This window comes from Phocoena sinus, chromosome 21 (assembly GCF_008692025.1).
Source record: "Phocoena sinus isolate mPhoSin1 chromosome 21, mPhoSin1.pri, whole genome shotgun sequence".
In the NCBI taxonomy this organism is placed as follows: domain Eukaryota; kingdom Metazoa; phylum Chordata; class Mammalia; order Artiodactyla; family Phocoenidae; genus Phocoena; species Phocoena sinus.
In genome coordinates, this window is record NC_045783.1 from 17,246,836 (window position 1) to 17,263,958 (window position 17,123).

Sequence of the window (17,123 nt, forward strand, 5' to 3'; positions counted from 1 at the left end):
TCCTTTCTAATGTTTATCTTAGATATTCCAGGTACTAGTAGCACATTTAAAAAACAAAACAAAATGACAGTATCAAGATTCAGTAGCTTTTCAATATGATATGGTTTAAAATAATAACTCTTACCAGGTTCTTTTAGTGTCTGAGAATTCCCAGCTAGTTCTTCAGTCTGCATTTCACGTAATATTTCACCAGATAAATGGTTTTTCTGTTCTTCTTCTACCATTTTCTTCCTTAGATCTGCCTTTAGAATGAAAATTAAAAATACAAAATCATTTTTCACCTTAACAATATTTGTTATATAAGGACAACTTTAATTAAAGAGAGCAAAATACCTCTGAATATATTGTCAGTTTAAGTGGTAAATCTTCAACTTTCACAAAGTCTTCTTCATCAGATTTTTGACTTATGTTACCAGATTCTGCTTCCTATAAGATTAACAAATTATATTTAATGACGGCAATCCACTCTATCTCTGGATCTAAACCAAAGTAATCCATGCCAGGAGATAAAGTGGATTCTTACATGTGTATATATGTCAGTAATTCTATCATATTTGCTTTTCTTCTATATTCAGCTCAGTGAATAGAACAGAAATCTAGAGTTCACGGGAAGGGCTACACACTTGCAACTATGGGCACACAGTCAAGCTTTTCTGTCCCCATTTTATAAAACAAAGAGCCAGTTCACACAGGTTAGAGGAAAAAATAGTAATAGTAATACTGAGGGCTAAAATAATTAGAACTACTCTTATTACTTGATATGTTTATAGAATGCATGAGAACTGTATCCAGCAGAATATAAGTAAACATTTACAGTCTGTCTTCCTTCCTTCCTTCCTTCCTTTTTTCTTTCTCTCCCTCTTCCTGTCCCTCTCCCTCTCCCTCTCTCTCTTTCTGGCTGTGTTGGGTCTTCATTGCTGCGTGCAGGTTTTCTCTAGTTGCGGCGAGTGGGGGCTACTCTTTGTTGCGGTGTGCAGGCTTCTCATTATGGTGGCTTCTCTTGTTGCAGAGCATGGGCTCTAGGTGCATGGGCTCAGTAGTTGTGGCTCACGGGTTCTAGAGCACAGGCTCAGTAGTTGTGGCACATGGGCTTAGTTGCTCCGCAGCCTGTGGGATCTTCCCAGACCAGGGCTCGAACCCGTGTACCCTGCATGGGCAGGCGGATTCTTAACCACTGTGCCACCAGTGAAGCCCCTACAGACTTTCAGTATCAACTCCAGAGGTTCAAACAGAAAGATGAGGTATGAACTTAGTAACTCACAAAAGTTACTAAAAAACACCTCACACTATTTTCCTGAAAACTGAAGTCTTTTATTCTCCTAGTTCTTTGATTTTTAATAGTATCATCATTCTACCAATTACCCAGTAGAAACCTTAGGTTTTTCTTTTTCTTGAAACATTTCTCACCCTGTCTCTCTATTCAGCTCATTTTGTATTTATATGATAATGGAGGCTCCTAACACAGCTTCCTTGACAACACTTCTTACATAGTCATTGGATTCATCTTCAAAAACAGTGACTTTGACCATTTCACTTTCTTGCACAAAGACTTCAGTAGTGTTCCCTGCCTAAAACTCAAATTCAAGACCCTCTAAGATCTAATTTCAAGTTAATTTTGATTGAATGCCTCCTACAGTAATTCTATGCACTCATCAAATGATAACAAGAACAAATCTAGTAACTTTCACAGTTTTAAATGCAAAATTTTACAGGTAGTGAAGCAAATAAAACAATTAAGAGAGTACTCTTTCTACTAATGTTTTGAAGTATTATAAGCCCCCTTGCTGAGAAGCTGTGAAATCATAAGTATATCTTTGGGCAGAAAACTGATGTTAATTAAAAAATATGTGAAACACATTCTTTAGACCTAAAGGTACATTATTACAAATCCCTTCATTTTTACTGACAAGTAAAGTATATATAACATATACAGCCCAAGGATCCACCAAAAAAAAACCTATTTGCTATAAAATTAAATTGAAACAAACGTCCAGAGTAAAACTAAACTCAGCTACTTACATCATAAATGCAGATTTGCTAGCTTACTTTTCTGTCATTCCCTATACAGAGCTAGGGACTCTAGTGCTGTCAAACTGCTTTATTTCCCATCCCAAATGTAAACTTTCAGGGTTATCAAAGATTATGAAGTGTTTCAAACTGTTGAGAAGTCAAGCGTGGATGGCATAAGAGATGATTCACATATCACTACCCCTTTAGATCTGAACTTGAACTCCCTCAAGGTTTCCATATAAAACTCATCTCTTTGCTTCTCAAAACTATGAAAAGTGGAATTTTAGGTTTTGAGATGGTCATCTTAATTCACTATCACTCTTCTGTTCAAGTTTAAAATAAATCTGAGTAAGAAATAAAAATGTTCCGACAGTTTCTAAACCTAAACACAAAGCAGAGTTGTGTTTATATACTAGAAATGTTAACCTGAAAATGAAAAAATATGCACAGAAATGAAATGCAAATGATACATACATAGTCATTCACTAACACTGGAGATTCAGTATCAGGACTTCCAGCCAAAGAGCTTTCAGGAGTTTCCTGGGCGGATTTAACTTCTTTGACTCTAGGCACCAAGGTTTCAATTTCAGTTAAAGGTAAAGGCAAAGCGTTAGGCTGATTAGATGAATCGATGGTAGTAAGAGCGTCCTTTTGGACAGTGCTGTTTAAAGGTTGCTCATTTTCCAAGATATTGAGGTAACAGGGCTTCACAGGAGTGCTATCTTGGTCATCTGTCATCAAAAGAAAGTCTTAACATTAGTGTAATACAACTGTCATTAAATTTACAATTATACCAAATAAAGACTAAACTGTATAAATGAGAGTAATCAAGACATTTAAGACCCAAAAGAAAAGGCAACTAGAAATTATCCTTATCAATGGTTCCCAAATTTATTTGACCAGATTCATCTGGGGATGCTTTAAATATTAGATACCTGAAATGCACCTGATTTCTAATGAAATAGGATTTTCAGGAGTAAGGCCCAGGAATGGGTATTTTTTAAAAATCCCCCACATTGGTATCTAAAGATACCTTCCTTACAAAATTGTTTTCTGTGTTTAAATATTTGTCAACTATTCTTTAACAGCTGTTTGCAGAAACAAAGCCCTCGTGTTTTCTACAAAGGATTTATGGAGGAAAAAAAGACATACATCAGGTCCAAAACACCTTTGAACTTCTAATGGAAGTTCAAAGAATTTAGATTTTTTTGTTTTTAAGCACATAAAGGGCATTTCAGATAATCTTAACATTGAAACTTATTTAGATTTCTTACCTTTACTAGTAGTGGGTTCTTGTTCTGATGGGACATTTTTGCTTTCCGCTGATTTTTCAAAATCATGCTGTGGAACCTGGAAGGTTAACAGTCTTAATAGTAGGGCCTAAATATATGGTCACTATACAGGAGATGCTTGGTAAGTGTGGTATGTCCACCCTGAGACCTCAGACAGGGGAATTTTAAAACACCTCCTAAAAGTGTTTCAGGGAGGAGGCGGTAGCTGCAGTACAAGGGCTCCTCTTCTTAGCCTTACAGTAACACAAGGAACTGAATGTTATGGACTCCACTAGTTTTCATTGTTTTTTTTCAGACCAGACTCTATCTTAAATGAAACTAAAAGACACCTGTTTATATGCAGATGTTAAGTGAAAGGAAGAGGAAATGACGAGGAGGAGAAAAAGATGAACAGAGCTAAGTGCCTTCTGCAGGAGGACAGAAAACTGAAGACTCACCTCATAACTGGGTGTACCAGATTCTAGGAAGGAAGGAGTACAGTAGTGGGGTGGGGGCTGGTGACAAGGGGACGGTGCTGGTGGTTGTTTGAAGCTGTTTAAGAAATATGTGGACGTTTAGATTCCCTCTCCCAGGCTCAACAGAAAATGCGAGATTATGTTTTGGAGAAAATGAACTAGTGAGCCTCAGACCAGGGGCCACCAGGAAAGGGGTAGGCTGCAGAAAGCACAAGTGAAGACAGGATAAAGTGTCACACTGAAACAGAAAGATCTAGTGCAAGTCTGTATAGAGGTGGGACCCTCAGCCCTAATCCTACACCTAACTGCAGAACACCAACAGCCAAGGAGGCAGAAGGAGACTGGAGGACCCTCCCTACTTTGGAGAAAGTAAACCAACCCAGAGAAAAGACCAATAGGAATTAACATTTGCGATTTTCTGTCAAAAAGCTATACACTCGGCTACCCTATGGTGAAGCCCAAAAGAACCCCAACTGGCTTTTTGATGTATTATTCTTTAATATGAGCACCAAAGGTACAGTGGATATTTAAAGAAAGCCTCTAGGTGGGTAAGAGAAAATATTGCTTCGATGAAGTAATAGGGTGCTATAAAAAAGTAACAATCAGGAAAAAAGTACTTAGAAATTAAAAATATAACAGTTGAAACAAAAATAATTTCACATAGGTATTAAGGTCAAAGAAATCTCCCAAAAAGTAAAAGAGAAAGAGCAATGAGACAATAAAAGAGAGGAAAAAATTAGATCAACCCATGAGAGCTAATAACGTTTGATAACATTTATTCCAGAAGAAAAGAAGAGAAAATGGTAAGGAAGAAATAAAGGAAATAAAAGAAAATTGACCAAACCTGAAGAACATGCTATATTGAAAAGACAACTGAGTACCTAGTGTAGTGAATGAAAAAAGACCTGCAACGATGTATATCACTGTAAAGTTTCAGAACTCTGGTGGGGGGATGGAGGGAAAGCTTCTAGAGCTAGAAAGAAAAAAAGATATATACAAAGAATCAGAATAAAGAAAGGCATTGGCAACACTGAAAACTAGAAGACAAGGACAGTGCCTTCAAAGACCTGAGGGAAAATGATTTTCAACACTGAAGCATTAAGTTTTCTTAGACAATATAAAGTCTCAAAATATTCTTTGCACTCTTTCTTAGAGAGCTACTGGAAGATGTGCTCCACCAAAATGAGGTAATAAACCAAGGAAGAGAAAGGCAAGATTTGATTCCAGAAACTGAGATCTAATAGAGAACAACAAAGGGCATTCCCAGGCTGGTAACTATTTAAAGGTCTAAAAGAAGAGCCAAACCCAGAATGGAGCAGGAAAGGAAAATGCTCCAGGAAGGACAAAACTGACTAATTGATTCATGTTGAAAATTCTACTGAGAGGTTTATAAAACTATTGATGGGCATAGCAAAGACTTGGGTTTGTGATGAAAGAAAAGAGAGTAAATAAAAATATTGAGACAATTATTAAATTCAGGTGAAAAAATGTATAAGACTTAGCAATAAATAATATTTGCTTAGCTCAACAGTCAGTAATATTTACATAGTTTGGTTAAATCTAAATATTTGGTTAAATACAGATTTAACCAAAAGGTATAATTAAATGAGGTGGACAGGATTAATATAATTAAATGAGGAGCCGTAAGTGACCTAAAAATCTTCACCTGCTATAATAGAAGTCAGTAGGTGATGCCTAATACATAAATGAATAAATGCACACACATATTATTCAGATGTAAGGAGGTAAACAGCATAAGAAATCATAAAAAATTTTGCCTCTGGGGCAGGATGAGGTGAAGGTAGAAAAGGGAATGATTTTATTTTGTTACATACCACTTCCACGTATAACTAGAAAAAATAAAACTTAAAAATCCAGATCTTCTGAAGTAATCGCATAGTTTTTTAGGACTTGTTATCAAAATAACATTTTTTTGAAGTGCTTTAAATGTAAACATTGCTAAATACAAAAATAATAATAGTGTTTAGGATTTCAGTAAGAATATTAAAGTAGTTTGTATTCATGAAAATGAGAATGGTGAAGTTGTAAATTTTAACATCTGTAAAAAGAATCAGCTTTTTAGTAGTTACAGTAAGACTGGCGAAGGGCGTGTTAGTCTGCACTGGAATACCTGATCGTCATGTTCATTTTCTTCTGTAGTTTCAGTGTTAGCCTGCAGTGAAGTCTGGACATCTACAGGTCCCTCTTCAAATTCTTCTATTTCTTCATCTTCATTCTCATCTTCTCCACTTCCATAATTAGTCAAAGCCTGAGTTTCAGCTTTGGACAAATCTAAGTTGATTAATAACACAATTTTTAGTAAAACTTCAGCACTTAAATCTTAATAATAGCTACCATTTATTGCATTCCTGCATTGCTCAAGTGCTTTACATATAGTATCTGAAATCTTCAAAACAGTAAGTACTAGAAAACTGTGGTGTAGAAAGGACAGGTAATTTAGTCAGGGTCACACGGAAATTCAAATTCAGAGTTGTTTGACACCTAATTCTATAATCATTCCACTCCACCAAACTGTTTCAATAAGCAATCTATAAAGAACTAATGTATAAACCTAGTCTAGAGCCTTCAGACTTACTAATAGACACTGGACATTCTTCACTTTCTTCATCTTCCTCTTGATCAGAGACATCAGAGCTCACATTTTTGGGACCGTCACCATCATAAACCTCAGATGTTTGACTCTGTTTAACTGTTTCAGTCTCATCCTTATCCTAGCCACAAATAAATTTGAGTAATTAATTCCTTAAAGTACATTTTTCAAAGGTATATAGTACGTCTATTATAAAAATTAATAATAGTTATTATCTAATAAAAATATAAAGAATCATTTTAAATTTAGTTGTTTTTAAAAGAAAATAAAAGTTTGTCAGAAGAAAGGATATTTTATGATATACTTTGCTCTCAAACATTAAGGTAAAAGCTACTTAAGTTATTTAATCTTTTGTTTCAAAAGAATTATTAGCACATACTTTGTCTTCATCATCAATTTCTCCAGCAGGTGAGCCATGATCTCCTTCAAGAATCCTTTTGGCCTATAAGCAAATCAATTAAGCAGAACTTAGGGGTAACCATTCATCATTACACTTAAGTACTCAGTAAACCTTAACAAATGCTGCACTTTTTAACCATCATCCAAAGAGTTGAGTGTTTTCTTAGAAATGTAAATTCAACTCTTTCATTTAAATCTTTTAAACGAACAAAACAAAAAGCAACACTGTCTACCAGACATCTCCTTGGATGTGTAAGAAATATCAAGAACTTACTAAATCCAAAACAAAAATTTTGATTCCTTTCCTTCCAAAACCCCATCTTCCTTCAGTCTTCCCAATCTCAGTAAATGGCCCTTCATCCACCCAAATGCACAAGCCAGAAAACTAGGAACCAGCCTGTACTTTACTTTTATTATCCACACTGAAACTATCAGAATGCGTTATTGACTCAATCATCCAAAGGTATCTGTTGTTACACACTCAAAGATAAGACACATAATTTCTTACCTGGACTACTGCAAACAGCCTTACAACTGGTCTCTCTGCTTCCATCTCTACTCTTCTACAAGTCCTAATCAGTATCATATCCAGACAAATCTTAAACTAAGATTATGTCACTCCTCTATTCCAAACTTTCCCATGAGTTTCCATCATGCTTATAACAAAATAAAATATAAGGTCCCTACCACCGTTTCTAAGGTTCCATAACTTGGTCCTACCTACTTCTGTGTACCTCATCTCCTACATGCTCATCTCATTTCAAGTGTTCCTGCCTCCCTAGCCTTCTCTCTGTTCTCCAAAACACTCAATCCTGCCTTAAGAGTCTTTCTTTACACTTAACAGTTCTCTCTGCCTGGAATGCTCTTCCCTTTCATCATTATAAACTCCTCTTGTCCCTCCATGGCTTACCTCACTTTTCATCCCCTGAAGGATCCGCCATCTAAAGCAACCCTTCCTATAATTTTTTTATAGTATCATCCTCTTTTATTTTTTTCAAGCTCTAAGCAATGACTGAAATGATGTGAAACTTATCTATGTCTACAATAAAAACATTATGAAAAGTGTGAAAAAGATGGCTTGACTTTACCCACTTTAGGTTTCAGGAAGAAGGGTTATCTGTTTCTGTTTTGGGTCTTGACCTGCTTTCCCTCTCATGATTAGAGTCAAGAAAAGATTTCCCTGTTTGTCTAGGGAAAAACCTCCTGGTATGCCTTAAGTTGAGGGGAAAAAAACATCTAATTACATATGTGATCAAAACTAATTTAACAGGGTATAAGCAGCTACAGGGATATACAACCAAAGTCCTAACTAATAACAAGCGTAAGTGTTGGCTGCGGTGATAAATACTCCTGGGGCATCTACTGGGATTGGCAATAACCACTGCAGGCAGCTGGCCAAGGGCCAGATCCCAGCCCTCCTCTCTCTTCTGGAAACCTGTGTAAGTGGCAATAACGTGAAGTGGCTATCTGATAATTCCGGCCTCCCGTTCCTGCCTGCATTCCTGATTAACTCATATTACTAAAAAACCTACTTTTGCTGAGGTCAAGTATGATTTTAATTACTCATAATGATCAAGAACTATATTTATATGTTAATTATAACTACTCCTAAAATCAAAATGCATGTAATTTACCTCTTTTGCGTAAGACTGTATCACTCCAGCTGCTTCAATTTTCCTTTTGCATCTCTGTTTAACAGTTATACTATTATTATCCAAATCTTGCATGAGTTTAAAGAAAGCCAATTCATTAAATAACACTTCAGATATCTCTACAAGAAGATCTTCTCCACAATCTTTCAGTTTTCTGCCAGCAAATTTTGCCAGTGAATCCTGTTCAAAGATAAACCAAATAGCTTTAAAGATTACAGTAAACTTCAACTGTGGGTAAAGCAATACAAACAATTAAGTTTAAATTAGAATACTCACCAATGAAAAAACAATATTATTACTTTTTAGTATTGAAAAACTTAAAACTAATGACTAAGGCTAAGAAAAGATATATTAATATTACAAAAAACATGGCTAAGTGGGAATCTTGCTAGTTCTGCTTACAGAGTATACAAAAGAACATATGGTCAACCATAGCTTTAGTCCCTATGTAATATAACTGCCAGCCACAAATATATAAGATAAGGGATTCCTAATCTCAAAAGAGGTCCCACACAGTACCAGAGGATATACATATAAACCACAGTGAAAAGCTGAAGTGCCATGAGAGAAGAAAATACCATTAGAATACTTTTCAAGTTTTCCCCTTTATGTAAGGCAGCCAATCATTCTAATTTAAATTTTCTCTTCAAAATCAGTCTAAAAGCAAACTTTAGTTCTATTTAAGTTGAAATATAGCATCATCAAATGAACAAGTCTGCTATATTCTACACAGTTTTTACAAAACCACTTTTATTTTTCTTTCTTCCTAAAAATATGGACTATGCTATTTAGAAAACAGGCAAACAACTATAATGCTCAGTGCCCCCTCCCTCCCAAAAAACTACCTTATCTAGCACAGTGATGGAGAGAAGTACAAACCCTGGGTCCTTCATGAAAAAAAATTCACTGAATAGGTTTTGTAAGAGAAAAAGTAGAAGACAGTAATTTAATCTCTGCCTCAAGAAGAATTTTCAACTCTGGGCAAGATTTAATGTAAACTAACTTTTATTCTTCATGTAGGTCTCCTTGTGAAAAAAATTAGGAATACGAAGAAAAGCAGTCAGATTTTCTTAGACTTAGGAAAAAAAAAACCTTACGTGCAAATTAATATATGGAATCTTCCCACAATTATAACAGTAGACAAAACTGAGGAAGGGCTACATGGATCCTGATTAACAAAAACGTTTAAGGTATCAACAGTTTCTCTTTCAACCTGACTCTAAAATGGAGTTTTTTCTTTCTGTAGGAAAAAGTTACCTAGTTAGATTTATAAAAATACATTTACCTAAAAATTATCCTAAACATTTTTAAACAAAGCATAACACCACAGATGTCTTACATTCCTTATGTGTTAGTACAATTAGATTAAATAGAACCAGGACACTTTAGGATCTATTACTATAGATTTATATAGATTATATAGATTTATATAGATTATTATAGATTTCCTGAAATTTATACTTCAGTCTTATTAAAAACAAAATGAAAAATTATAGTGATGGAAAAGCACATCAACCTAGGGTTTTTAAAAATATGATGGACAAAGTGAAAATACTATCTCTAAAACAAATTTAAATTAAACACAGAATAGGAAGCAAGGAAAAATTTTACAGGAAAATTCTGTAATACAGATGAAAAGAAAAACATATTTTCTAGTTTGGAGCAATAATACACATCACTGAACTATTTCAATGGGAAAACATACTGGTGAATTTAACTGTCAAGATGTTTATTATATGGAGTAATTATGGTATCCCTACTCATTAACACAGAGGTTCTCATCCTTGGCACTGTTAACATTCCACAAGGTGCTACTACCAGCCCCTCCCTGCCTGTTGGTCTGAGGACACTGCTAAATGTCTCCCGGGAGGCAAAATTGCCCCCAGTTACAAACCACTAACCGTCACATAATTTAAAGTTACTGTTACAGCCTAAGAAGTCTCTACAATCAAAAGCTAGTTTCCGGCTTCTACAATTTCCCAGATTGGTAAAAAAAATTATTTTAGAAAATATCATGGAATACTTTTTAAACAATTCAAACTTGAAATGCTCTTACTGGGTAGAAGAAAAATCAAAACAAAATTTTATTAGAGTTGGGACAGGCCTTAGAGATGATAAAGTTAAATGAAGACACAGGCCCTAATCCAACTTTTTTTAACTAAGTAAGCAATAACCTAAGAAGTATTAAAATGTCATCCCAAATGGATGCTAGAATGAATATCTACTTGAATACTTGAATCAACTGTGTAATGCCAGAAAATGGCAGAAAAAAAAAATCCTAACCGCATGGTACTTATTGAAGTCATACAAGTACAAACTCTTACCTGTAATATACTTCCAAGTTGTTTATGAAAGAACTTTACAAACTCTTTGCTCTCATCGTTTTGCTGGGTAAGAGTCAAAACCATGCGTCTTACTGAGGTTAGAAGTTGAGAAGAGCATACTTCATCCATGTGCTCCTGAGAAAAGTCCTAGTTGGTTAGGATATAACTTATCTTGCTTAAAAAATATTAATCCACATAATGAAATTGTAATTTTTTTTGCATAAGCTCTTCAGCTTTTAGATGCACACTTAGAAACTTCGTTCATAAGAATAGCCAACCTCCCCCGTACAAACATTAAAAGGTTTGCAAATTTTGATTCACTATAGCAGATAATAGCCAGTAAAAGAAACTGGCTGATTCAACATTTTCCATCACTTCCTTTCTGTACTTTAAGGAACTACTCATGCCATGGTTTCCATATTGCCTGTACTCCTATTTGCAGCTCAGTTCATTTCAACTACTCTCACAACCACACTTCACCTTCCACCCAACTTCCTCTGTGTTATCTTCTAACTCTTCTAAGCCTTGGCACTGCTGACATCCTGTGCATTGTAGGATATTTAGCAGCCCTCTGGCCTCTACCCACTAGAAGCTAATGGCACCCTCCACTCTCCCAAGTTCTGACAACTAAAAAACATACCCAGACATCACAAAATGTTATTACGGTCAAAATCACAGCCAGTTGAGAACTACTGTCCTTTCTTAACAAGCCCCTTTGGGCAACTCTCTTCATCACCTTAATCTTCCTTTAGAAGCATGTGCAATCTACATAATAATCCAAACCAGAGTTAACTTTCTGAGGTTAGTCCATAAAACATCCTTATCAAGTAACCTCAAGGTTCTGATCCTCTTTCTGCCACTAAACTCATTTGGGCAGGTCCTCTAACCTTGACTCAGGTTAAGTTTGTGGAGTTTTTTTCCCTTCCATTAAATGTGTGGCCAAAGGTGGCCAAACTAGATGATATCTAAGATCCCTTAAATCTAAGGATTGAAGCTCATTTTTAAAAAATTCATGTGTCAAGGCAGGCAATTAAAAAAAAAGACAACAGTCCCTGTCTTCAAGGAATCAAATACCAGTGGAGGAGTCGGATCATGAGCACATCAATCACTACAAGCTATGCACTGTCCAGTAGGTGATACTTTTAAACTGCAGGGACTGTTTCTTACTCATCACCTAGCACAGTTGCTAGCTCACAGGAGATACTCATTACTTGCTGAATAAATAAGGATCATGAAAGAAGCACACACTAGGTGCCCTAAGGAGCTGTGGTAGCATATCAGAGCTCTGAAGAAAGGTCAGTCAGGCAGAAAAGAGTGACAGCATTTTATATTTTCAATGATGACTAGTTGCACAAAGGGCTGATATATGAAAAAGAAATGGCAGGTATAGGAAATGTTGAGTAGTTTGAAATGAGTATTTATCTAGATGGAGAGCCGTGAGAGATAAAGCTGGGAAACTAAACCATATGCAGTGGTGAAATCTCTCGACTTCAAAGATATGAATTAATGTTATGCTATTGGAGAGAAGGAAGTAAAACTAACTGCTCTCAGGGGCAAAATCAATTTTTTCAAACATCAATTTTTGACTCACAGGTGATAGAGGTTAAGAGAAAGTTAGTAAGTCTAGCTTAGGTGACTGGGTGTAAGGCTGACACTAACGAAGAAGTTCTATAATCTTACCCAAAAAGTCAAGATTTGAAGTGAAATGAGACATCATAAAGTAGTTAAAATCAGACCATTAGTCCTACTCATTTTGTTGGCCTCAGAAATTGTCTGAAATGCTAAATTTAGTAGGGGATCCTTATGAAAGGATATAACTTAATCAGACACGAAATTGTAAATGCAATAAAATTTCCTGAGATGGTCGCATTCCCTACACATAAAGCTAAATCATTTATATTTTTTTAACACTTACATATCAAATAAATATCACTACCAATATACCTAATTTAACCAAAAACCCATGTTTAAAAGTATTTATTGAATTACAATAAAACAAAAACCTAAAAGAAAAGAGGTAATGCTTTGTTATCTATGCCTAAGATAGAAGCAAGCAATAACCTGAACAGTTTGTCAATTTATTTTAGGGAATGGTTTCAAACTCTTAAATGAATATCTACCTATCTATCTATAAGAATATATACATATTCTTATAATTTATAGGAATATAAATATATGAGGGGGTGAATACATATTTTAATAAATGCACAGGAGTAACGGATGAAACTGAGTTATTTGTCTTATCTCCTCAGATTCCCTTCATCTAGTCTCTGAAGTCCTTCTTGAGTGAAAATACTAAGAAATCAAGAAAGACATTATTCTAGTGGGGAGATACAGGCAAAAAAATTGTGATACTTTGTCATATGTACCAAGTATCCCAGAAGCAGTTACAAGAAGGAGAAATCCTGCCTGCAAGTACTAACATACTTCAGCTGGGTCCTCAAGGGTGTGACTGCCAGAGGAAGGGTGAAGGGCATTCGAGGCAAAGGAAGTAACATGGGCAAGGTGCCTTTTTGAACAATGTCAAGTAGGATACAAGGTATGTGGGAAGGAACAGTTATGAGGCTGGGACCAGGCTATAAAAGTTTTATAAGCAATGCTGAATCTGATCTGGATTCTACAGGCCAACTGTTTTCAAACTATATTTCAAACTACACTTGATCAGTCTGAAAATCAAAGTCAAGGTTTGGTGGCTCCATTCACTTACTAATTAATTATTTACTGAGTACCTACTACCTGCATGTACTATACTTGGCACTGGTAAGACAGTAACCAAAACAGTTTAACATCTCTGATGTAAATCTTCCATTACTTCATGGAGCTTACATGTAACAAGAGAGTCAGACAAAATAAATAAGCAAATATTAAATAGGTTATAAGGTGACAAGCACTATGAAGATAAAGAAAAGCGATAAGGAGTAGGGCAGATCTGCTCACCCAATAAGTAACATTTGATTAAAGCCCTGAGGGTTCAAAGGAAAAAGCCATGCAGGTATGTGAAGGAAGAGCATTCCAGGTAGAAGTATCAGCAAGTGCCCAAGCTTTAAAAAGTGTTAGCAACGCTAGCAGGAGAGTTGAAAGATTAGAAGAGGAAGCAGAGACAGAAAGAACCATTTGGAGCTGCTGTGGGTGCCCAGGAAAAGGCTAAGTTTTTCACTTTTCACATGGAATAATTTGGGCATAGACAGATGGATCCTCTCTCTCCTCTTGGCTATCACATCTCTTCAGAGAAAGCAGTTTCTATAACTGCCTTTTCAAGGATCTCTCTTCTCTTAAAATATTCCAAAGAAAAAAAAAATATTCCAAAGAAAGCAATTACTTCCACCAAGGGAAGAAATGTAACTATATGGAAACAACTTTCTGTTGTCAACATCCTACACATTGGTAAGTACAAGTAGCTTGTAAGAAATGAGCCCAGTGACAACATATTTTGGAGTTTCCCACATCTGAATGAAAAGACCATCTTTTCATTTTTAATTTTTAAAATTTCCACTTTAAATGAGAATGTAAAAGGGGCCATCTCAGAAAGAAGGCCTGGCTTGCACGCTTCTTTCTCTCCCCTTTTGTCATTAAACAAAATTAATGGTACTGCTTACTATTCTCACTGTTAGTAGGAATATAAATTGTTAACCTTTCTGAGGGACAATGCACATAAGGCCCCAAAGCCTTAAAAATATTCATACCCTTAAAGCTCGAAATTCTATGTCTAAGAATTATTTCTGAGGAAATAAAAATGGGATGTGTATTTAAATTTAGCTAAATCATTTAAGTATTGTTCATAATAGTGAAAAAGAAACCAGAATAAACATAAATGTTTAACAACAGGAACTGACAAAATAACAGGAAATTCTGTTCTATGAATACTCAGCCCTCACAGTAGCAATCAACATAGCTCACTGCTGGCAGTCCTACTTAGTCAACTCTGGCTCTTCCTCTTTTGCACAACTTTTATCCTGGGCCCCAGTTCTAGGCCACCTTCTCTTATCTAGTGCTGGGCTTTAGGTGACCCTACCTACTGATAGTAGGACCGGATTTCCAAAATATATCCCAACTGTCTACTTCTCCCCATCTTTAGTGCCACACCCTTGTCTAAGCCATTAACATTTCTCACCTGTCTCATTGTTCTTCTGAGCCCTATATTTAATTCTCCACAAACAAACCAGACTTTGTTTCTCTCTTACTTAAAATCTTCTAGGAGTTTCCCTTCGAACTTCGAACAAAATCCAAACTCCTAACCATACCTATGATGTTCTATGTAACTGGCCCTTCCCCCTTCTCCAACATCATCTCACACAAATTTCCTACAGCCACATGATCCTTCATCCAGTTCCTTAACATGCCAAGCTAGCTTCTAATTTAAGGCCTTCCTCTCTCTGGCAGGATCTTGCCTTAAGCTGGCTCCTTACGCAAACCCCTGTTTAAACGTTCCCTCTTTAAAATTTAGCCTTCCCTGATCATCCAGTCAAAAATAGACACCATCACATCACCATATTTTAATTCTCTGCATGGCATGTATGACTACCTGATATATATCTACTTATATGTTTTATATTTACTTTTTTAATCCATATTCTCATCTTAGCATGTAAGCTCCATGTTAGCAAAGGTCTTGACTTGTTCACTACTATATGCCAGGTTTTGTGGACAAAGTAGGCATCTTACAAATATTCTTGAATGAATAATGAATCAACAGTGTGTAACCATTAAAAAATACGTTGTAGAAAACAGCAATTCAGAAAGATGTTTGTATTATTAATATCTGTAAAAAGAAGAATGCACAAATATATGGACAAAATATTACAGAAAGGTTGACAAAATATTGACAGGAGCTATCTCTGGGTGACAAAATTATGAGTGATTTTTAGTTTTCACTTTTGTTTACCTATTTTCTTAATTTATTACAATGGAGTCTTTGGTATGAATTTTAAAAATAAATAAAGAACAGTATATTTATTTTTAAAAATTAATTGCTTACCTTCAAAAAGGGAATGACTTCTTTCATAATTGCTTTAATTTGCCGGTCCAGTTGCTGTGTATCAATTCTAGGACATGGGACGGTAGAAACTTCACTTACAGATTGCTGTGAACTATGATTTTCAATAATAGGAGTTTCCACTTTAAAAAAGAAAATGCTGTATTAGCAAAATAAAGTCTATGATGTTATATGTATACACTTACGCAAAATTCTAAAGAATATTAAACTCTGATGATTTTATGCTAAAATAACATAATGGAACAGCCATGTAGTTCTAGTACCCCTGATAATTAAAAGAAAAGTGGTCCAAAAAATCCCCATTAGGGCCTCCCTGGTGGCGCAGTGGTTGAGAGTCCGCCTGCCGATGCAGGGGACGCGGGTTCCTGCCCCGGTCTGGGAAGATCCCACATGCCGCGGAGCGGCTGGGCCCGTGAGCCATGGCCGCTGAGCCTGCGCATCCGGAGCCTGTGCTCCACAACGGGAGAGGCCACAACAGTGAGAGGCCCCCGTACCACACACACACAAAAAAAATCCCCATTACACATCACATGGGGCTCTTATTTTTTTATTAATGGAGCAATGAGTCTTACTTTTAATCAATTCAAGAACACACCTTCTAAACTATCAACCGTAGTCGGGGCAGCAGCACCATCCTCATCCTCTATAATCCTGCAGGTGCATCTGACATTTGTGTTACTTTCAGTCTCAGTCTTCATACGCTCATATTCTCTCATTCTGGCTAATGCTTGATCTAAGTGAATCACAGTGTTACCTGCATATGGAACAGAAATATTTCTAGAGGATATAAAAGCAAACTTTTTCATGTATTCCATAAAATTTATTAATAAAAAAATAATGTCTGAACATAGGTAAGAAAAACTACCTTTAACAAGTTCCAGATACTGTACTATTTGGGTACTTGGCATACACTATCACATTTATTTAATCCTTAAAATAACTCTATAAAGTAGATGATGGTACCCTCATTTTCACAGAACTTAAGTGACTGCCCAAGGTTTCACAGCCAGTTAAATACAGAATCAAGAATGGGAACCCAGGTCTCTCAGACTCTCAAGTCCATGAATACTTGGGTATAGTTTGATGTGCTACAGTCTGGAAAATGAATCAGGCACTTGGGCATCTTTCTTTTCTCTAATTTCCTTTCCAAATTTAGGACTTGGGTTTTTTCTCTCTGACCTATGCAACCCTCTAAGCTTTTGTTTTACTACTGATGTAAAAAAATGCAATGTGCCATGCCTCAGAGTTACCTGGGTTTCCCACTATAAATTATATATGCTAAGAAATTTCAGTTCTTACCCAAATTATGAAGTTAACATTTTTATTGAAGACGTGATTGGATGAAGCATTGCTACCTCTGAATTTTTCCTACTAATTAACTGGAAGA

At 35.9% G+C, this 17,123-nt stretch overlaps 1 protein-coding gene across 32 annotated transcripts in view; it reads right to left on the reverse strand.

The window, feature by feature from the left end:
* PCM1 (pericentriolar material 1) overlaps window positions 1-17,123 on the reverse strand; it is an 89,885-nt gene that overhangs the window by 3,471 nt on the left and 69,291 nt on the right. For all 32 annotated transcript variants that reach the window (XM_032618266.1, XM_032618258.1, XM_032618265.1 and 29 more), the window contains 11 exons: window positions 16,332-16,490; window positions 15,719-15,858; window positions 10,744-10,878; window positions 8,402-8,599; window positions 6,748-6,810; window positions 6,354-6,489; window positions 5,889-6,049; window positions 3,285-3,360; window positions 2,485-2,741; window positions 334-426; window positions 125-242 (listed from right to left, as the gene is read on the reverse strand). In XM_032618266.1, the coding sequence (XP_032474157.1) occupies window positions 125-242; window positions 334-426; window positions 2,485-2,741; window positions 3,285-3,360; window positions 5,889-6,049; window positions 6,354-6,489; window positions 6,748-6,810; window positions 8,402-8,599; window positions 10,744-10,878; window positions 15,719-15,858; window positions 16,332-16,490 (1,536 nt within the window). The remainder of the gene's footprint in view (window positions 1-124; window positions 243-333; window positions 427-2,484; window positions 2,742-3,284; window positions 3,361-5,888; window positions 6,050-6,353; window positions 6,490-6,747; window positions 6,811-8,401; window positions 8,600-10,743; window positions 10,879-15,718; window positions 15,859-16,331; window positions 16,491-17,123) is intronic.